Raw genomic sequence first — 22,607 nt, forward strand, 5'->3', positions numbered from 1 at the left:
TAAGGTTTATTGAACAGGGTCTGTGACAGTCATAGTCTAATGGGATGGACAGGCCCACAAACTACTGAAAGTATGCTTTGACATGCACAAGAAATTGGCATACAAAGGTCCAGGTTTTGAAGTAAGACACAAGGGTGGGTTGGGGGGGGGGGATGACATGATGGCACACTGATGGAATTTCCCTTGGAGACTTTGAGACAACTGCAGAGAGCATTCAGCTTGTCACATAAGTTGACTTGGTGTTTGTGGAATGGTAGGACACCAGCCCAAAGAGGAGTTTATTCTGAACAAAGTACTTGGTGTGGTCCTGCTCTGTCATTTGCAACCCTGGAAGTTTTTAGACAGTTGAACATATTTGGAAGTAGGAAAACAAACTCCAGATGGTGTACGATGTCTATAAAGTTGTCTGAGTGGTCATGTTCTGAGTTAGCATGGCCTTTTAATTAGCATGTGCTCTTCACTGTGTCTAGGGCTGGAGCTCAGCAGCCTTGTCCCTGCGAGTGAATATTTAAGTCTAGAAAGCTGCCACATTCCATTAGAGGCGGTTGTTCCAGCAGTGGGTGCAGGAGCTGTGTAGACTTCTCAGATGTCCTTTGAGACTTACGTGGCAGAGTAATTGGAAGGTGCTGGTACTTAGTGTGTTGTGCATGGTGGAATGTGAGATTACCAGCTGTAATGAGACCCCAGCAGCATACCTCAGGAAGGTAGTTAAAGTTTTAACCTTCACAGATAATGTTACTTGGGGGTTTCTATGAGATAATTTATACCACTCTTCTCTAGCCCTGAAACTGTGCAGAAACTAAAACTGATATCAAGTTGTGCTAAACACACACACACACACACACACACACACACACACACACACACACACACACACACACACACTACAAATGTTGTTTGCAGGGAGCACTGTGTCCACAGAATGCAGGTAGTCACAGCATTGGATTATCATTTTTCTGAAATTGGAGCTGTGGTGATAGCAGAAAATTAAAAAGATATAATAATTGGTTGACTTTGATTCCTTGACAAATACATTGGCTTTTAACTCAGATGAAAGCTGAATATAGTGGCTGCACTCCTATTTCAGCACTTAGGAGGCTGAGGCAGAAGGACAGCTGTAGCTACCTAGCAAAACTCTGTCTCAGAAAAAAAAAAATTCCCCCCCCCAAATAAACACCCTGTATTTCATATGTGTAAGTGTTTGCTTACATGTACACATGTGCATCATGTGTATCTGGTACCCAAGGAGGATAGAAAAGCATATTGGATCCCCAGAACTGGAATTACAGTTGAGAGCTGCCATGTAGGTACTGAGATCCTCTGCAAGAGCAGCCAGTACTCTTAACTGCTGAGCCATCTTTCCAGCCCCCCAAAAGAAGGAGTTTTTAAAAACCCACATGAGTAGTTGGGGCAAGGAGCACCAAGACCAGTGGGGTGGGGGTGTTTTGAAGAGGCCTGTTTGTGCTTTGGGCCTTTGCTTCTCGTGCAACTGAATAGGCCTGCTAATAAAGCAGAAAACTCACTCCTAATGTGAACTGAAACCAACCCTTCAAGGAGACTTTGGAAAGGAAGATCATGTATGTAAATTGCTAGTCAGGTGTATCAAAAGCTTGCTCTTCCCATCTCTTGCCCCAAAACTTTTAAAGAAAGTTTTGTCCTTGCTTTTTTGTTTTACTTTAGTTAAGACTTGAAATCAACAAATGGCCTTTTGAAAACAAAGCTAGATGGTATCTTTATTGCTGGTACACAGAGTGAAAAGAAAAACAATTTGACTCATTCTGTTTTAGGAGAGCTGTATTTTAGAGATGTGAGCCTGTGGATCTCACAGGCTTCCATTTAGTATTTGTTGAGGATAGATAGTCAGTGAAGTCATCAGGAGACTCTCAGTTTTACCAGCTGTGCGCGGGAGGGATGCTAGAGTTGCATGGTTTAAGCCACAACAAATGCCATAATTTGGGGGATTGTTTGGAGGTTCTGTTTTCTTGGGTGAACAAACCATGGACTTTGGTGTCAGACCAAGTGGTTTCATCTCAGGCCTTTCAGTCTTTGGTCACATGCTGTGGGCTGGTCCTTTGTTATCCTCTGCTGCTTGGTTTCCTGCATTTGGGAAATGGGAGTGAGGGTGAGAGCACTTGAGTGGGTTTTTGGAGAGTAAGTAGGGACGTGATTAGTATAGTGCATTAGATGTGGATTCTTTACCTTGTTTAGAAGTTTCTAGTGAAGAGAGGAAGTGAAAATGTGGTTTTTGGTGTACTTCTGAAATACAGTAGTAAATTCTATATGGAAGGTGCACTAGCAACTGAGATTAAAACTTCACATGGAATTTCATTTTCAGGATACTAGCTGCTTTCATAATTGCTTCATTGGCTCTGTGTTAGGTGCTGTTATTATCAGTTTGAGAAGAATGAGACTTTTGCCTTGCAGTTTTGCTGGCGAAGGCTAGTGGAAGCAGAGGAGTCAGATTGGCAGCAGCCACCATGGTTGTCTGCACGAAGGGCAGTGGACTAGCAGCTTCCCCTGTGCACAGGAACAGTTAAGACTTAAAACCCTAGGTGCCTCTTGCAGGGAAGACCTAAAAGTACTGTGTGATGAAACCACTGAAGTCATACAGCTAGTAATCAGCAGGGCTGGCTTCATGCCCAGTCTTTATTCCCTTGTCTTCTTGAAGTCCAGGCTGGTGAGATGGCTCAGTGGTAAAGGTGCTTGCCCCCAAGCTTGACATACCTCCCCCTAGCCTGTCTTTAAAAAAAAATGTAAAAATATTCTTTAGTTCTTTAAATATATCTATCAGACCCAGACTCTAAAAATTTTATTGTATTCTCGTTCTCTCTTTCTCTCTTCCCCTACCCCCTCCACCCCCCCCCCCCCCCAGACAGGGTGTCACTGCTTAGCCCTGATTTACTGGAACTATACAGACCAAGCTGGCCTCTGCCTCTTGAGTTCTGGGATACAGTGGACTGCCATCACATCTGGCTTTCTTGTAACTTTTTGGAAGCATACCTTCTCTGTCCTTAAGGAACTGAGAGTTTATGTGAAGACTGAGTCTTGGGGCCCAGAAAAAGGTGATGAGCTTGGTCTTCAGAAGGGTCCTAGTTGTTAGCTGCTTCTAGTTGCTCCCCTCTTCCCTGCCCTTCCCCAGGCTACCATTCTTTCTTGTTTTGTTTTTCAGGCAGTCTCACTATACATCTAGCTGTCCTAGAACTCCATATGTAGACAAGGTTGACCTTGAACTCACTGAGATCCTCTTACTCTGCCTCTTACTCTGGAATCAAAGGTGTGCGCCACCATGCCCCACCCGATACCATTCTTTCCTAAGAGCCTTTCCACTTCCTCCTCAGGCCCTTAGCGCTTCTTTCTACATGCTTGCAGCTCTTGTTTGTTTGTTTGTTTGTTTGTTTATTTATTTATTTTTTGGTTTTTCGAGGCAGCGTTTCTCTGTGTAGCTTTGCGCCTTTTCCTGGAACTCACTTGGTAGCCCAGGCTGGCCTCGAACTCACAGAGATCCGCCTGGCTCTGCCTCCCGAGTGCTGGGATTAAAGGCGTGCACCACCAACGCCCGTAACTTGCAGCTCTTGTACCCGAGTTAACCAATCCTATGTACTCCTTCAGCTGCACTTCAGGGTTTTCATAGCCCTGCCATTCATGAAATGGGAAATGGCATTTCCAAGTTGATTATTGCCCAGGTGTGTTGTTCCACTTGTTTATTTGCTACCCCTTTCCTGTAGTTGACTAAACTTTGATTCTAACTTAACTTGATCTTGTCCCTTTCTGTAGACATCCTTTAGGGAATCTGTTATAGAAGCCTGCCATTGTCTAGAGAGTATATCAATTATTATTGTCTTTTCCATCAACCCACCAGAAAAATAGTTGCAAAGAAATTACAGACAGCCCTTGTGTGCAGGCTGTACTCATTCAGAGGAGTGCTCAGTGGCCACAACATGCTAGATGTCCATGTGGCACCCTCTCCAGATCCCCTCCTGAACTCATACCTGCCCACCTCTTTCTCCTTTGCTGACAGTAGACCAAGCTGTCCTCACCAGTAATGTGCTTGACATATCTGTCCTGCTCCTGACTTTGGTCTCTCTCTACTGCTTCCAGACTCAGGTTCTACATGCACAAATTTCACCACATCAGCTCTTTGCTAAAAAATGTACAGCCCAGTACTTAACAGGGCTGATGCTGTGTGGTGTGTAATAAGGTTCTTGGGGATTCAGCTCCACTGCACTGCCTGCCTAACCCTACCTTCCCCTAGTTCTGACTCCTCATGACACACCACTTCTGCCCTCTGCTTTTTCTTTCACCCCTTTCTCAAGACATGGCTCAGTTCTCATGACCTGACTGTGAAACCTCTGACACCCATGACTTCTTTGTCAAGCCTGCCTCTTGGTAGCACGTATTTCACCATAGTAAGATTACCTATTCTAGCCGGGTGGCGGCGGCGGTGGTGGCGGTGCACGCCTTTAATCCCAGCACTTGGGAGGCAGAGGCAGGTGGATCTCTGTGAGTCTGAGGCCAGCCTGGTCTACAGAGCAAAATCCAGGACAGGCACCAAAAACTACACAGAGAAACCCTGTCTTGAAAAACAAAACAAAACAAAAAATTACCTATTCCTTTCTCCTTAGGGGTTTGAATGTTCTTCCCTGACAGGCTCTGCTCAGACCTCATCCCTGGTACGGTGGTGCCTGCAGTGTGTGCTTACATCCAGGCATGAGTTCATACAGAGCTGATCGAACCTGGACATTTTATATCACTTGAAATTTGCTTTATTTGTGACTGTCTTGAAATTTCCTAGAACAAGGGTACTCTGTACATCCTTGGCTCTTCTGCCCATCATTCCTAGATCTTGAGACTATGGAAGCAGGATGGTGCAGAGGACACTCTACATTGGCCTCGAGCATATCCAAGTACCTGGCCACAGGATGGGGCTTGCATCTGTTGAGACCTATGGTCAGATTCCCTTCTGTGTTTATCCCTTTCCCTGCCACACCTTTGTCTTTTTCCCTCTTTCCTTCCCTGTCTTTGTGTTGAGAATTGAACTGAGGGATCACAGATGTGAGGTACTTACTCTATCACTGAACTGCATCTGGATCCCAGGGTCCAGCCTTCCCACTACTCCCCATTTTCAGTGATAAACTGTTTATCTGACCATTTTATTTCAGGAGCAAGATAATAAATTTTGAGGGTTACTGAGCATATTTCTCACATTCTTTTTAAACCTAGGCTTTCTTTTTATTTATTTTCTTTTCTTTTTTAATTTCTCTCCTTACATTTGATTCAGCACAGCCTTAAATGTATATTTGTGTATATGGTGCTGTGAACACTGATTTCCTCTCCTTGTGGAAAGCAACATGTTCTCATCTCTTTTGGTCCTTTTCACTCTGGAAGCTTAGGTATTTTTTTTCCATTCACTGTCACAGATTCCAGCAAAACCACTTGCCCGCCATCAGTTTTCCTAATGGTAGGATAGGGAGAGAGACTTTGGTGGTGCCAGGCACTAGTTTGGCACAAATCCCTGGCTCTTTTCACACATAGCCAAGCGCCTGTGGGTGCATCAGCCACGCTTTGTGTACGCCCTGCGTCTGCACCTGTAGAAGCAGACAAGGGTTGTGTAAGCATGGGTATTCAGCACAGCAGTTCTCCACAGCTTCTTTCTGCTACCCTAGACCTCACCTATAGATTTGTAAGTCCTGTGTGCCTGGGACATAGCCCTTGGACAGAGACACTGTTGCCATTCTTGCATTCTACACTTACTCTAGCTCAGTGAGTGACCGAGCTTTCTAGAGCTTCATTCTTTCTGGCCTTTCCTGGCCCATTGTGACTGTGCAGCCTGTGTGCATTCCAATCCTCTAGCTATAGTCAGGGTTTTCCTACTTGGATTATCTGGACAGCCCAGATGGGCCTTCCCATCCTTGCTAAGAACCCTTAACAAATCTCTCTTGCACCCACCACAAGCTTTCTTCGTGACTTGCATCACCCACATCCTGGTGCACTCTAGCACCCACACAGGGGCAGCATACTGACTGCAATCGTCAAGACACGTTCCACACTTTTATTTTTTTTAAAAAACTTACTTGTTTATTTATTCTTTAAGTTTGGTTTAAAAAACAGGTTTATTTTAAATTTTATGTGTGTGTGCGTGTGTATTTGTACATGAGTAAGGTGTCCATGAAGGCCAGAGCCATCAGGTCTCTTGAAGCTGGAGTTATAGGCTACCTTGAACGGGAACTAGGAACCCTTTGCAAGAGTAGCAAGCCCTTAAGTTTGGTTTTTTGAGATAAGGTTTGCTTTTAGCCCAGGCTGGCCTTGAACTTCATGATCCTCCTGCCACAGTCTCCCAAGGACTTGAATTACAGGTATCTGCTAAAATTGATAGCTTTAAAGGCACGGTTGCTCTTTACTTCTACAGTGATTTCTAGGTGTTCTGACAGGCAGTCCTATTTACCCCAAGAGCTCAAGCCAGACCTGGAATTTGGATGTCTTTACTTTGTCACCCACCCCCGTCTGAAAAACAAATTAGCCTTTCCACTGTAAAGGATGTGGCCACATGTGGAGTGTATCAGATTTGTGCCTACCTACTGCGGGAGGGGGCTTTTTAAAATACTCTTTTGAGGTCTTTTTTATTCACCACCAGCCATTAAATTTGGGCTCTGTCAATGGCATAGTTAAAACCTCAGCATATTAACCAGTCACTACAAAATGTCACATTCAAGCCCTTTCTTCCTTGCTGTTAATTGTCCTTGAGTGGTCTCCAGTTGAGACTGGTATAGTTTTGGAATTTCTGTCTTTGGTATTGGCCTGTCCTATGGCTTTGTCTTTGACTAGCAAAGCTGTATGTGTGTTTGAAGTTGAGATTGTTTCTTAATTTATTGCTGTACATGTTGCATATTGATTTCCTGGGATACAAAGATGGAAAAGGTGTGAGGTACAGGAGTGTGGTACTCTCCTGTTAGAGTCCAAACTCGAACCACACCCAGACTTAACCTGCTGTGCTTCAGATCGTTAGAGCAGTAGGCTGTATTACTCCTTGTGTATGTGTTCGTGTACATGGGCCTAGTGCTAAGGATGGCAGAGTTCAAGGTCTCCATTTAATCAACAGAACAGTGGGTTGTTCCAAATCAGAGTAAAGAAAGATTATGTAAATTTTCCAAGATTAATTTGGATTATTTTAAGGTTCTGATTGATTTAACCTTCCTTGCCCCCCCCCCCTCTTTCTTTTTTTAACTTCCATGAGATAGGGTCTCACTGTGTATCCCTAACTGTCCTAGAACTCATTATGAAGACCAGGTTGGCCTCTATCACTACATCTGCTTCAAGAGTGCTAGGACTAAAGGCATGCACCACCATGCTCAGCCATTTCTATATTTATTATATATTACCTATGGTCATTATCTAATACAGGAAATCTCTTGACCCATCCCTCCTTATTGAAATTTGTATCCACTGACTAGCATCCATGCAGCCTTCTCACAATTGGTTCCAAGGAGTTAAATATATGTTGTCAATAAAGGAGCAACTGAAATAAAGTTGGCAACTAGTGGGGGTAAATGTAGATTCAGTAGCAAGTAGAAAAAGGAATAGAAGCTAGGTGAGAATCGGACTGCCATGTTATCCCACATTCTTACCACCAGAGGAAACAAAGGGAGGAGAGCCAGCTGTCCAGTTCCTGTGGAGGCATAGAAGGAAAAGGGATGCCTCTGTGAGAAAATGTAGGGGACTGGGGGCTCAGTAAGTATAAAGTACTTGCTACACTGTGCAAGCTTGGCGATCTAAGTTCAGATTCCCAGCAACCATGTAAAAAAATCCCACTGAGACAAGGCAGATAGATCCCTGGGGCTAGTTGACAAGTCAGTCTAACCAATCAGTGTGCTCCAGGTTCAGTGAGCAACCGTATCTCCCAAAAAAAAAAAAAAAAAAAAGTGGGAGAGCAACTGAGGAAGATGCCAGCATCATCCTCTGGTTCCCACCCCTCCCAACCCCCACAACTCCCAGGCAGTAAAGACAGTAGACACAGAGAGCTCTGCCCTTCTTGACAGAGGCTTCTTCCTCCCCTTCCCATGCCTTTCCTCTAGCTACATAACAGAAGGCATTTTCCTGCAAATAACCAATTTTGTTTCTTTTTAAATTCTAAATTTTTTAGTTACAAATGTATTGTTTCAAATGACTGGCCGTATACATATATTTTTACATTGCAAATGTATCTAAATGGTATGTTAGGCTTTAGTCAAATATATACCTAATATTTTCCTTGCTCCCAGCATAAGTATGCTCAATATGCATAACCAAGCTGTCAGGTTGCACAAGGTTTCTTTAAAGAGGATTAATTTGAAGCAGAACTGTGCAGGGTGCCCATTGGCTGGCACACCTACATTTTACTCTGGTGACATTGCCAATCTAAAAATCACTTTAGTGAGAAGAATTGGATTGTAGCTGTAGGTGGGATAACGTGGAGAAGTTTCTCTGCAGTACTATTTGGACCCACACTGTAGCGGATGCAGAGGTAATCTATCAGTTTGTGAGTGTCTACAAAACACAACTCTCTAGATAACAGGTTTAAAGTAAAGATTTAATACAGCCTCCATCTCCTATGATGTTGCAGTGACAGTTTAAAACTCATTCTCTAAATCTCAGCAGACTTTATAGCTAGCAGTGGGCCAATATAAAGTTTAATAGCGTTACAACACATAAATCATCTTTTAAAGATGCTACTAGTAGCTCCAATATTAAATGCAGACAATCGCCTGTGGTATAAATAATTTATCAAACACCGTTTCAGATTAGCCTTCCATGCTGAGTTATTTATTTTAGCCCTTTCTGTATGATTCCTAAGGCACTTTTTGAAAGATCCATTACTGGTCAGTTTAATGAACTTGGGGGTCTGTTTTGTCCCCTCAAGCACTCGGGTACAGCTGTGGTGACCATTACATGGCCGACGTGGACCTCTTTGTGCCTTTTACAAGTGCTGCCCATTTGTCATGTAGCGGTAAATGGAGCTGCACATTGGAGTCCAGGGACACATTGTGTGGTGCAGTGATGGAGACAAACAGATAGCTCTATAAAGTGCTGCTTGTCACAGCTGACTTGGAGTACAGTACATCACTCTTATTGTAATCTCATTTAAGAAGCAGGGTGGCCCGGGGGACTGATATTCCCAGTTAGTTTGGTCTTTGTAGCCATAAAGCAGGAAGTGCTCCTTTTATATTCTCTGAACTTTTAGGGAGTGTGCTTTGCTTGGATTAATTATTACAGGAACTTCTCCATGGCACTGGGTGAAGGCTTGTCAGCAGGTTTGTCTGGACTGCCTTTTTCTGGCATGGGGCTTGGTATCTGCAGTTGCTGTTTAAAGGTGGATTGCATTATTTTAGGAGCCCTCTGGCTTGTTTTATTAAGTAAGTTATCAGCCATTAAGCATTTGCCATGTGCCAACTCATTATAGTTGCTTTCTGTACTTGATTTCTAGTTTTTGCAGCAAACCTGTGAGGTAGAATTTATTATCATATTAGAGAGGAGAAGAGCCATCTCAGAGAGGTGGTTACTGGCTCCTAGCCACACAGCAGGAAATAGTATGAAGATTCAGTTCTGTCTGTCTGCTTCCACATCTGCTAGATGACCTTGAACCTGAGAGACTCCGTTTTTTGTTTTTTTGTTGTTTGTTTGTTTGTTTTGCACCAGGGTCATGGTCTTCTGCATGAGTGTTTTGGAGATGTTCTTATCATGGAGGGCTATTTTTTCTTGTAGTTGGGATGTGTCCTGCAGGTCTAACACACTGAATCTCAAAGTTCCCTTGAGATAAGCAATGTAAATCCATGAGCAGCTGGCTGGTTGGAGGAGGATGCCGGCACAGCAGGGAGAGAATATAGCACCTGGGCCTGGCCAGCTGGGGGCACAGGGTCTGCATGGCTGGGTCAGAGCCCCTCTGCAGCACCTGTCCCAGGCAGATGTTGCTCAGGACCCAGATCACCTCAAATCTTCCAGAAAAGGGAAGTGCAAAGTCCTAGAAAGAATGAATCCTAGAGGAAGACAGTGTTTCCTGAATGTTCTGTGGGCCAAAGATGATAAAATGTGGTGTTTTCTCCACCTCTTAGGATTTTCTTGTTACTTTTCCAAAATACTGATAGCACATGTTAAATACAAAAGTTATTTAGTTGCAAAATTTTACTTTAGGGAAAAAATATGCAAATGAACCTAGTAGTATAGGTATATCTGTACCTAGAAGTCTATTTGTAAAGTACTGTGTTCAAAGCCAGTATTTGACATATAAAGCAGTTTCTCGAATGTAATAGGTCTCTGAAAATACTTCTTGAAGATACTGTGTAAGTAATGGGTAGACAGTAGTCATTTTCAACCTCCTGGTGTTTTGAGGGAGTTTGGTGGTTAAGGGAAGGACATGTAATAAGACCTTCATCTTGATAATGATCCCTGGCATGACATTGTAGGAACATTACTCCAGCACCATGGAACATAGGCTGTTTTCAGGTAAGTAGTTCATGGGTATTGTGGGAAACACAAGGCCCCCTTCTCCATAATAGAGATGACTACCAGAGGAGCTGCTACTGGACCAGACAGAAATTGGCAGCCACCATTCTTAAACTCAACCCAGGTATTGAGGCTCCTAGTGACAGGGAGTGACGCAGCCTTGGTGTCCCCGATTAGTGAAGAGCCCAGAGCCCAAGAGAGGTCACTTGTTAGCCGATAGGGCTTGTGGCTACCACAAACCTATTTGATTGTTTGCTAGCAGTGTGACCTTGGGACTCCCTCTCAGCCATACTTTCTGATTATTATGAGCCTCAGAAGATGTTTGGGACCGGAGTAAAACCTGTTTATCCAGGTGCCTGACTCAGTATTTAACACATTATGGGTGTGTGTGTGTGTGTGTGTGTGTGTGTGTGTGTGTGTGTGTGTGTGTGTGACAGGAGGAGGTTCCTTAAAGAATCATCTCAAGTAAACCAAATTATACATAATACATTTAAAAGTTTTGCACCTTTTGAAATGTGCTTTTGCCAGCAATCTACTTCCATTTCCAAATGTTTGCAAAAAAAAAAAAAAAAAGAGAGAATCACCTGCACTCTGTAGCACCTTCTGGCTAGGTGCTACAGTTGAATTAAAACAGGCATGTGTAACACAGTTCATATGTTTCTGTGCCCTCTACATCATCTTCCCTTGGGAACTTAAGGTCTGTAGCACTATTGGGGTTTGTTGTTGTTGTTGGGTTTTTTGCTTGTTTCTTTTCCTCCCTCTCCTGTGTACCTTCCTTGCTCAGAGCACCAGCAACAGAGATGAGAACAGACAAAGAAAGGCAATGGTTAAGTGGAGAAAAGAGAAGGGGGAGAAGGGATGGCAGCCCTGAGCAGGGGAGCAAGCAGGGCGCTCCCAGTGTGCGTGCACATGCACATCTAAGGTTGGTTAATACGCAAAGTGAGTTGGAATGAGGTTGCATTTGTTAAGCGGGTGGTTGGGATTTGCTATGTGGGAGCAGTCTCCACTTCCATCTGCTCCACCACCTTCCCTTGTTTCTGGTAAGACTTTTGAGGGACTATTGAGAATCCCAGGAGAGAGTTCCTGTTTAGATGGCCCTATGGGGTGAATTCTTACAGCACTGTGCACATGCACATGCGAATAGCTTGCTTTACCACCCTCACAAACGTGTCTGACTGCTGGTTAGGTAAAGATCCTTCCCACTCTTGCAGAGCTGTCTCTTTCCTCCTCTGGGTCTGTAGAGGGCACTCCTGTCACTAGTATTCCAGCCTGGCTCAGATTTTCTCACAACTTGAAGCCTTGAATTTGTCCATCAAGGTTCTTAGGCCAGATTTAGGGCATTTGGTGCACGGGGGTTGGAGTTGGGGGGGGGGTGGTATTACTGAGATGTGTGCATTTTGTTGGGCTCATGTGTCTGTACTCTTGTGCCATCGGGTAGCAGATGAAGCACGTAGAAAAGGCTGGCTCATTTCTGTCCTTGTTGTGTAAAGGATTTCAGCTTCATGGGCCCATGTTCTACCCTGCCGCCTGCATTGCACCAGTTTCCTGGGTGCCTTTGTTGACAGCCTGCCTTCAGCTCTCCTTGAAGCTTCACTGAGGCAGCCATTATTGACCCTTTGACCCTCTTCATGCCCTGGAGCAGTCACATGGGTCTGATGCTCCCAGTGAACTTTTAAAATCCCAAGAGGGTGAGAGGTTCTGGGACCTCTATCTGTGGCCCTAGTGTCCCACTTGGCATATGCTGGCTCTTTTGACTCAAAAAGTAAAGAGGAACTTTTGGGAGAAGCAACAAGTCACTTCAACGAACTTGTAGACTCATAGGGGGTGGACACACGTTCAAGTAGTCTAATGTTTGACTCTGCCAACATTTCCTAGAACTACAATTGTGCTTTGGTATCAGCTTGTCTCAGCCCCACAGTGCTGATTTTCTCCATTATGTTACCAGGAAGTCGGTATCTTTAGTTTTTTTTTTTTTTTTTTTTTTTTTTTCCGAGCCTGTTCACCTTTCTCCTCTATTTTATAGACTGCAGCTTTGTCTTCCCCTATCCTTGGGTGGGAGGATTCTATCCTGGAGTCACTGTTAAGATACTTTGATCATTTAGCAAACGAAGCCCATGAGTCAAATCTAGCCTGACACCTGTTTTTGTTATAAAGTTTTACTGGGACACATAATCACCCTGTTTATGCATTGTCTGTGGCTGTTTTGTGCTAGGTGGTGGCATTAAGTAGTTGTAACAGACAACAAGTGTGCCCAGGAACCTAAAATATTTACTACCGGCCCCTTATGAGAAGATGTCTTAGTTAGAGTTTCTATTGCTGTGAAGAGACACCATGACCATGGCAACTCTTATAAAGGAAAACATTTAATTGGGGCTTACTTAGTTTCAGAATTTAGTCCATTATCATCCTGGTGGGAAGCATGATGGTGTGCAGTCAGGCGTGATGCTGGAGAAGGAGCTGAGGGTTCTACGTCGTGATCCACAGGCAACAGGTGTACTGTGTACCACACTGAGTGTAGCTTGAGCAAAGGAGACCTCAAAGCCCACTCCCACAGAGACATACTTCCTCCAACAAAGCCACAGTTCCTAATAGTGCCATTTTCTTTCAAGCCACCACAGAAGAACTTACTGAGTCTTGCTTTAAATGGTGGCTGCTAATAGCATATGATGGAAGACTTTGTGGTGAAGAAAGGGCGTAGGCATGAAGGATTTGGAAGGCCCAGGCTCCCACTTAACCACCTGAAGAGCTTTAGGCCAGCCAAATGGTGTTGAAAACATTATAGTTCTAGAAAAAATTTTAAACACCACCCACGAACACATCTGAGAAGCATCCTGTGTGTTTCTGAGCAGGCCACCGTTCTCCATGGACACAAGTCATCATGGCTGCCTTTGTCTTTTTCAGGAGGAAGAAGCCAAGAAGCTAGTGAGTGAAGCTATTGCAGCTGGCATCTTTAATGACTTGGGGTCTGGAAGCAACATTGATCTGTGTGTCATCAGCAAGAGCAAGCTGGACTTTCTTCGTCCATACTCAGTGCCCAACAAGAAGGGGACCAGGTAAGTGAAGGGGTTGGCATTTTTCTTGTGTCCTGTCACCCTTGGAATCTCCATGCTATCTGGATTGGGCTTTCTGGATTCTTTCCTACACTGAGAAAAGCCCGTGTTCCAAAGCAGCTTCTAACAACAGGTCTTGAGTCAAGGCTACCTTGTGATCACAGGTTGTGGTCAGGCATGGAGAATTGTCTTTATCTATCATGTGTTATCAGGAGAGAGCTTCAGGCTGAGAGCTGCTTCAGTGGTATCTTGTGAGGTGTGTGGGCTGAACTTTTTGTTCAGGCTGGCCCAAGACATCCTAAGGGTTCTAATCTGGTGGCTAGGAGCCTCTGAATTGTGGCCATGGTAGCTACCAGTGTTGTTCATGCTTTAGCCTAGAATGTGGGAGGTTCCAGGTTCCATCCTAGCCTTTGGGGTGGGGATGGACCCAACAAAGTGACAAGGAGGCTAGCTGGTGAGGTGATAAGGAAGGGGCTAAGCACAGGTAGGTATGCAATAGTCTGCCTTGGGGCAACACCAATATCTACACACTAGAATCCCTATGCCCTTTGGACTCATGGCTCTGAGGACGCTGCCTAGATAAGGGAACCCTCCCCAGAATGGACACAGGTGAAGGCAAAGGCTTGCCAGTTGCTCCATGCCCATCACCACCATGAACCTGGCTGCTGCCCTGCATGCTGCTAAGGCCAACAGCCTTACCCAAACGGTATGGGGCTCTTGTGTCCACTCCCTCTAAAGACAGAGTAAAGGTCAAAGTCAGCTTCTTGGGCCACTGGGACTTTGTTCTCAAGGCAACACTTAGGTACACCCAGCCCAGTGTATACCAAGAGACATCTTTAAACCTTAAGGGAACAAGGACAGACGTGTTTGGAAAAAAGTATACCTCCTCCTAAAGTCCACCTGAGCATCAGATACCCTTTCTTTCTGATCCTCATTGGAGCCTAAGTGCCTGTTTTAATGGACAAGTTTCCTAGGAGTATATGATCATGGCACAGCTTCCATTGGTCGGATACCAGCTTACTGGAAATCATTCCAACGTGAGACAAAGCAGAAAAGCAGGTGTTAGTACTGCATTTTGGCAGTCAGGATTCTGGAGAGTTAGAGATCACATTGGATCAGGGTAAGCACTTTGTGCTTTAGAGACCTACCCCAAGGAGGCAGGTCAGGTAGGTGTGTCCTGGTGGTGATCCACCATGCCCCTGTGGTGACAGTTAACCTTGTGTGTTCTGAAGTGATAAGCCTGGAGCTTGGCTTCTAGAGTTGTGGGGCAGAACGCCATTCTGTGTCACTCACATTGCTGCATGGAAGGATGTGAGTTTTAAGGAAGTGACAGCCTGAAGTCAAATGACCAAGTAACTTCTAGCATGTACTGAGGATGATGGAGTGTGGAAGGAAAAGGGAAAACCAGTGCTTTTATATTATCTCTGAAGTGTTGTCTGACACACACACCTCGCAAAAGTGTCTCCATTTTATAGCATTTGGAAGTGAAGGGTAATTAACTCCCTGACGCCAGAGGTGGAGTTCCCAGAACCAAGACTCCAGTCCAGCCTATTGCTCTCTGAGTACAATGTCTCTGTCCTGGCTTAACTGCTTTTGCTTCTCTCCTTAGGTTTGGCCGGTACAGGTGTGAGAAAGGCACTACAGCTGTCCTCACCGAGAAAGTCACCCCTCTGGAGATTGAGGTGCTAGAAGAGACTGTCCAGACCATGGACACTTCGTGAATGGTGCTGGGGTGGCTGGTTATCTCTCTGGGTGACTGGGGTACACTCCACCCCATCCCACCCCACCTGAAAACACACATTCGGCTACTGCTTGCTGAGTGAGGCTCAATTAAAAAAAAGACAAAACTCAGTGAGTGGCTGTAATGTGGGGACTGTGGGTCTGGGCTCCAGTTGACCTGACTCTCCTTCCATGTTCTGAATCTTTCTAGCACCAGTCTGGATTTCAGTGTCAGTGGTGTGGCCCAAAACCAGATTGGGTTCCTTTGGCTCTCCAAGTGACCATGTATGACATGGTCTGTGGCTTGCGTACTTCATCTTCACTTGTGGGGAGCCCCAGGAGTTTGTCCTAACAGGTGATCCAGTATCCATCAGCCTGCATGTCAGGTGTACGCAGTGAGGGAGTCTTGGGCTGTGACCTGACCCAGTGGGTGGCTTGCCCTGCATGCACCCCAAGTTTACTCCTAGTACCCTGCCCTGTCCCCCATATACACATGAGGCAGACACCTTCAGTTTGAGTCCTTGGACTGTACATGCTCAAGTCTAGAAAAGGGCAGATGGAGACTTGGCTCTCCCATGGCTGTGTGAAACTCGTGACAGTCGAAGGAGTACACGGGGTTTGCTCTCTTGTAGTAATTAGGACATATCCTTGCACTGCCTCTCTGGATGGTGATTGGTGGAGACTCTGGACATCCCAGGGGCCATTTTATTGGGCAGTTGTTTCTCTTGGTATGGACAGTGGGTGGAGTACTGAAATTTAAGTTCTTTGATCTACAAAGGCTAATTGTGCCGAAGACAGAACAGAGGCTCTGAGAGCAGACACAGTGCATACCAAGAGTCAGGAAAACTTTCAGAAGTTAGAGCTGGGCAGGAGGAAACAGCAACTCTGATTGAATACTCAAACCCAGAGTGAGTATTGTGGGGTGGGCCACTGGAGGCCCACTTCCCTTGTGGAAACTGCTGGAGGCAGCTTGAGAGAGTACAGTGGATTTATTGAGAGTGGCAGCTTGGCTGATGATTCTCAGAACTACTTGGAGGACTTAAAAATATTCTGGTATTCCTTGGACTGTTTGGGGCCTGGCAAGTTGTTTCTAAAGGTGCCTCAAGAAGTTGTGCTGCTGTTGAGTACTCAGTTTATAGTCTGCAGTTCAAGATGACACTGACAAGCTGTTAGAGCCACTCCTAGGCTGCTCAGCAGTTATTCCTCTTCCCATTTTGTCTAAAACATGGAGAGCTTAATCTGAGCAGAGCCCATACCTGGAGTGCAGGCTCTGCTCAGAGGGTGGTGGCCAGCCAGGACCCTATTTTTGGGAGCTCTTTCTTGGTAGTAAGTTCACCCAGCAGCAAGTTAAGCATCACCTGACAAGACACAGCAGCACTGGCCTGTCACCAAGTGGGTACTGCTCGAGTATTGCATAGGCCAGTGGTTCTCAACTTTCCTAAAGCTGCAACCCTCTAATACAGTTCCCCATGTTGCGGCAATCCCCAACAATAAAGTTATTTTTGTTGCTCCTTCCTAACTGTAATTTTGCTACTATTATGAATCATAATGTAAATATTTTTTGGAGATAGAGGTTTGCCAAAGGGGAACAAAATAATTCAGACTGTTTCCTCCAGTACTTAAGTTTCCTTAAATTCACATTTATAAGTTAGTTTTCACAGTTAGTCCTATTGAGAACAGAAAGTAAATGAACATATTTCTGCTTTTCCTGCCCATAGTACAGTTGTATTTAATTCTTGACTCTCATGGACTGGAGTTTTCTGAAGGGCAACAGGCTGCATTTTTGGATCACCTGCCACTGCTGGCTGGTTTGCATCTGTTTTGTCTTGTTTTGTTTGAGATAGGGTCTTAGGTAGTCCAGTCCAGTCTCAAACTTCCCATATAGCCAAGGGTGACCCCTGGGTTCTTGATCCCCCTGCCTCCTCCCAAGTGCCAAGACAACAAACTTAGGCTGCCATGCATGCCTAAGTAGCATCTTTTGTTTTAGATCCTGTTAGTCACTTGGAAGATAGACACTTCATTTACCCTTTTTGCAGATGAGGAAATGAAGGCTCAAAAAGGCCAACAGACTTGCCCAAGTCACACTAGGAAGATAGAGAACTAGAATTTGTAAAGAACAGTGTGAGGACAAAGCTCTTGGGTTTTTCTTGCTATCTTCCCAGGGATGAAAATGCCATGTACTTATCCTACAGTGAGTCACAGTATTCCAGGAGGCAATGGTACATGGCAGGGTTCAGAAAAGGAGGACTCTCCTACCTCCCAGACGCCATGCCTCTCAGTGCCCGATGCTGGATGCTCCTCACTGTCACTCATCGAGTTATAAAATGCATAGAAAGTATTAGCAAAGTCTCTACTCTAAACCATTATTTCAGTTGTATCCCCTTACAAGAGAATAAAAGAAGCACACAGCCTGGCTGTATGGAAAGGTACTAAGAACTAAACCAACTGGTGTTAAACATTTGCAAAGGCTCACCCACACCAGTCACCCTGTTTCCTGCAAGTCTCCTGACAGTGTGGGCCTGGACAGGTATGAAGGAACCAGGCAGAGGTTCACATTTCAATTGGTACAGGGACTTCAGTGATTGCCAAGCCCCTTCCCCCCACTAATAGCCCAGCTCAGATTGTCTGCAACAGTTCAAAGAAAGGACTTTGGAGTTTGACCATAACCCAGCTGCCTTCAGCTCAGTGGCAGAGGCAGCCGCCTTTGGGAGCCTGCTGAGCCCTCTGGTCTTGGCTGTGGGGGCTTCCATGTGCCCTTGGGGAGAGAACTCAAGTAAGACAAGTGGTGTTTGGCTTTGAGGCATGCTGCATTCAGGTGCTGGATGTCCAGACATGCATCTGCCTAGCCACTTGGTGCACATATCCGATGTCAGGCCGGTGGTCGGGGTCAGGGTAGATACACATACTGACCAGTTCCCGAAGCTGCAAGGAAAGAGCAGTTCTGTTAGTCTTAAAGTGCTCAAGTACTTTACCCACATCCACACGTTCTGCTACATGGCACCTCAGATGGAACTGTTGTCCCCTTTCAAGGGAAGAGTGCTTTTCAGGATAAGGTATATGGTCACACAGCTCTTGGGAGTGGGGTGGGGGATGAGGTGAGGGGGGCAGCCCATGCATGCCTAGGCCTGTCTAGTTCCAAAGGTGATGCTTTGAGACCCTGAGAGTTGTTACCCTCAAATAATTTCAATTTTCAACTGCACACTGTTGGGCAGATTTGTGAGTGTGAGTACCCTGTGCACATGTGTGTCTGCTGTCAGTCACACAAAGCCCAAACCAGAGAAAACTCAAGGAAAGGGCTTATTGATCATAATAAATGCATTAACATGCAGCAAGGCTGCAGTCTGAACACCCCCTGGCCTCTTCATTGTGCTCATGAAAGACACGCTTTTAATTATCCAGACACTGAAGGCTTTGCCCGCCAGGGTGGGGGAGGGGCGCCTTAAGCCTCTGATCCCTCTCGTTCTGATAGCCAGAGTGCTAGTTATTTTAATGGTAATTAAAATGATGACCTTAAAAAGCCTGGGTTTTAAGTGTTCAACACTGGGCAGGCTGCACCGTTTCCCATCTCAGTGCTGGTAGTCACCAGCAAAAGTAGAGAGAGGGGAGGTCCTGGACCAGAGAGCTTTAAGGCCTCAGGAGGCAGAGCCTGGGGAGGGCCCAGGGATGTTCCAGAGGCCGGGGGCTGCAGCATACACCTCAAGCTCAGGGGCCGGTCAGTCTTGGACTCCTGCCACACTGAGCAGCTGGCTAACTGTATAGAACCATAGGCTGTACCTCCCTCTTTTGCCTGGCCATTTTGTGATCCCACTGCTTTATAAACACTGGAGTCCATGAGCAAGTGAAGGTGGTATCTGGAGTCCAAGCTCACCTACAAACAGCGATTTCTGAAGCTGCTCTGGAAGGGAACCATGGCTGACTCATCAGGTAAAAATATGAAAACCATGTCAAGGTGAAGTCTGCCCTGCAACACTTAGATGCTGACTACACAGTTACCAGTCATAAGGGGGAACAACAACAAGAACAAAATGACAAGATTCCTTAAGACATGATACAGCTTTAAAAGTGGGTATATTTAGGGACACACTCTGTGCTAAGTAGCAGGATTTGGAGCTGCTGCCTGCCGGGGGCAAATGCTAGTGAGACAGAATGGCTGCCGTAGAAGATAAAGCTAAGGGCTCTGGGGCCTTCATTTCTGCCTTGCAACTGAAGTGAGGTGATGGTGCCCATAGGCAGACTGGCACAGGAGCACAGAACTGGTGAGAGCCAAGTAGCATGTCTTCTGTAGTGAGGAAGTTCTAGTTTAAACAAGAGAAGGAACAAGCCAGTAAACTTTGTGAAGAATGCAATCCATTCTTTCCTGCTAATCTCCAGAACACAAATACTTTCACTGGGGAGAGGGAAGGGAGGGGGGGCTGGTGGAGAACTCCTCAAGCCATTGGAGCAGAAAGGTCCTATACAATTCTCCAGACTCCTGCCCTCCCTACCCCAGGGGTAGCACTATGCACAGGTGAAGGTCAATGAACCTGAAGGCTGTCTTGGAGCCTGGAGGCTTCTGCCTACGCTTTGCCCCGATAAACAGGGTGTTCCTTGTAAAGCCTCAACTCATCTGGAGGATGGGCTTTCCTTAGTGCAGTGGTTCTCAGCCCTCCTAATGCTGCAACCCTTTAATACAGTTCCTAATGTTACAGTGACCCCAACCATACAATTATTTTTGTTGCTATTTCATAACTAATTTTGCTACCGTTATGAACTGTAATATAAATATCTGTGTTTTCCGATGATTGTAGGCAACCCCTGTGTAAGGGTCCTTCGACCCCTAAAGGGGTTGCAACCCAAAGGTTGAGAATGCTACCTTAGTGGAAACATAATGAGGGAAGATTCTATACATATGAGCCATTATCATGAGGCAGTGGCCTTGGGTTCTATAGGAGTGGACCTGGGAAGACCTTAGACTCTCAGCAGATGGTGTTTAGCAACATTTCCATGAGCTGCGGTACTTCCAACAGCTACTTTTGATGGTGATGGCGATGCTGGCTTGGCTCTACTGAGCATGACACATGTAATAATCCTTACCATAAACCTGGACAGGAGATTCTAGTTTGTCCCCATGTTACAGATGAGAAAAACAAGACTCTAAGAGCAATGAAGGATGTACATAGACCTGTCTTGACTATACCCTGAGCCAGAAGGGTACCAGGAGATCTGTCAGTCACTCCTCATAGTTTATTCAGGAGGGAGATATAATTTAACCCATCTATAAAAATGATGGATCTGAGGATGACCTTCATATAGCCAGTAACTGTCTAGAGCCCCTGCACCCAGAATAAAAATGTGTAAGTCAAAACTCCCAGATTGTAGGCCTGTTATGTGGAGCAGGAGACCAACCAACTAGCCCAGGGTGCCCATCTCTCATCTCCCTGGTACTCAGTACCCCTAGCCTGGCATTAGGTCCTAGTTCAGCTGTGTGCTGCTGCATCCTACAAGCCTCAGGCACTTCAGTACCACCCCGCCTGGAAGAACACCAAGACTGGCCCCCAGCTTGCTCACCTTCTCAGAGTAATGCTCCCCTGGGAGAGGTGGGTAGTCACACTGCTCTATCTTCTGGCAGAGGGAGAAGAGATTCATCTTATCTCCATAAAAGGGGCTCTGAAGAGCTGCCATCTGCAAGGGAAGAGGGATACAGGGATCAACCATCAGCCTCAAGGTCTAAGATTTCAGAAGCCAAAGGGACCACTGATTGGTCCCCACTGCAGTCCTGTGGCTTTCTCCCTGTAGCCTGAGGAGGTTGGGATTGCAATAAGGAAGTGCTGTTGAATCCTGAGGCCACATCCCCAGCTCACGTAGGCCCTCTCTCCCAAGGACTGGCTGACAAGAATAGAGACTGTTCCCTAGTCTCTACCTGAGCCTGACAGGTTCGGGGGGGGGGGGGGGTGGGGGTTACCTTTTCTTTCAGACAGGATCTGACATGACACTTGTCAATGAGTGGTAGGCTAAGCTGGCTGGCCAGTGAGTCTCAGAGATCAGCCTATCTCCCTCCACCTCCCCAGTACACATGCACAGCACACAGCTTTTTCAGAGTGCTGGGGTTCTAACACAAGTCCTGCAAAGTAAGCACTTTCCAGCTGAGCTCCTTCCTCTGCCCATCTTTGTTTGAAGGTCTCACTTCGTATCCCAGGCTGTTGAGGGACTCATGTTGTTCAGGCTGGCTTGAATTTGTGGTAATCCTTCTGCCTCAGATTCTTAGGTACTTGGGTTACAGGCAAGTGATTCCATACCTGGCTCTGACTGACTTATCTAAAGAGTGGTGGCAACACCATTCTTGGGAACATGTCTGCCTGAAAGATACCTTCAGTGAAAGGTCATGCATGAAGGACCAATGGTTTTGGGACAGATGTAGATGTGGAGAGGGGGAGGTAGAACCATTTCCTTTACTGCCATCTGCAGGCTATTGCCATCTCTCTCAGGGAAGCTCCAGGGTGGAGAGAAGCTGGGCTCTGCAGTCGGCTGTCTGGCCCCATTAAGTTGGAAGCCCCAGCCTACAGGGTGTGGCAAGGTTCAGGCCCCACCCTAGGCACCTTGAAGAGAGGCAGGCTGTTGGGCACTGGGGAGTGACAGGACTGTTGGACAGTGGCCCTAGTGTGTTCTCACCCAGGCTTCCCTCTTCCTGAAGTAACCAGATTCCCCACCCCAGTGTTGAAGGCACCTGGGGAAAGCCTCAGAGAGGGTCTGTAGGAGCATGGAGATAGCCTAGCATGGCACCTGAGGGCCCCATCTGCTGATAAATCCATAATGGGATCAAGTGTTTGTAGTCTGAAGATTTCCTGTGTCCTGGCCTGCTGGTGGTTGGGACAAATCTTTCCCACTCACGTCCCCCAAGTAAATACACAGAGACCCATATTAATTATAACTGCATGGCCATGGCTCAAGCCTTTTGCTAGCTACCTCTTGTATCTTAAATTAGCCCATAACTATTAATCTATGTATCGCCACATGTTCAGTGGCTTTACCTGTAACGTCCCATTACATGTTGCTGGTGTCCCCCCCCCCCTCCTGTCTCTCTCTTTGAATTTCCCACCTGCCTCTAAGCTGCCTTGCCATAGGTCAAACAGCTTTATTTATCAACCAATCAGAGCAACACATTCGTAGTGAACAGAAAGACATTCCCCCATCACTTCCCCTTTTCTGTCTAAACAAAAGGAAGGTTTTAACTTCAACCTATTAAAATTACATATAACAAAAGTTATCAAGCAAGAATTATAGTTACAATGTCTAGTCTATTTGTATTTTGTAAAATAAAAAAAAATTTCTATCCTATATTTGTGAGTCTAAGGTTTCATGTCTAATTTATCTTTTATCATAACCAAG

The 22,607-nt window shown here is 45.7% G+C and overlaps 2 protein-coding genes across 4 annotated transcripts in view; one reads left to right on the plus strand and one right to left on the minus strand.

Annotated features, from left to right (window-relative positions):
• Positions 1 to 15,374, plus strand: part of Psmb7 (proteasome 20S subunit beta 7) — a 60,474-nt gene extending 45,100 nt beyond the window's left edge. The window contains exons 7-8 of the mRNA XM_052726393.1: positions 13,375 to 13,526; positions 15,133 to 15,374. Coding sequence (XP_052582353.1) covers positions 13,375 to 13,526; positions 15,133 to 15,244 — 264 coding nt within the window. The 3' untranslated portion in view covers positions 15,245 to 15,374. The remainder of the gene's footprint in view (positions 1 to 13,374; positions 13,527 to 15,132) is intronic.
• Positions 15,375 to 16,861: 1,487 nt separating this feature from the next.
• Positions 16,862 to 22,607, minus strand: part of Nek6 (NIMA related kinase 6) — a 77,357-nt gene continuing 71,611 nt past the window's right edge. For all 3 annotated transcript variants that reach the window (XM_052726391.1, XM_052726392.1, XM_052726390.1), the window contains 2 exons: positions 20,790 to 20,903; positions 16,862 to 18,164 (listed from right to left, as the gene is read on the minus strand). In XM_052726391.1, coding sequence (XP_052582351.1) covers positions 18,054 to 18,164; positions 20,790 to 20,903 — 225 coding nt within the window. In that variant the 3' untranslated portion in view covers positions 16,862 to 18,053. The remainder of the gene's footprint in view (positions 18,165 to 20,789; positions 20,904 to 22,607) is intronic.

The sequence above is a fragment of the Peromyscus californicus genome, unplaced genomic scaffold (assembly GCF_007827085.1).
Source record: "Peromyscus californicus insignis strain IS unplaced genomic scaffold, ASM782708v3 Scaffold_7__1_contigs__length_154581171, whole genome shotgun sequence".
NCBI lineage: Eukaryota > Metazoa > Chordata > Mammalia > Rodentia > Cricetidae > Peromyscus > Peromyscus californicus.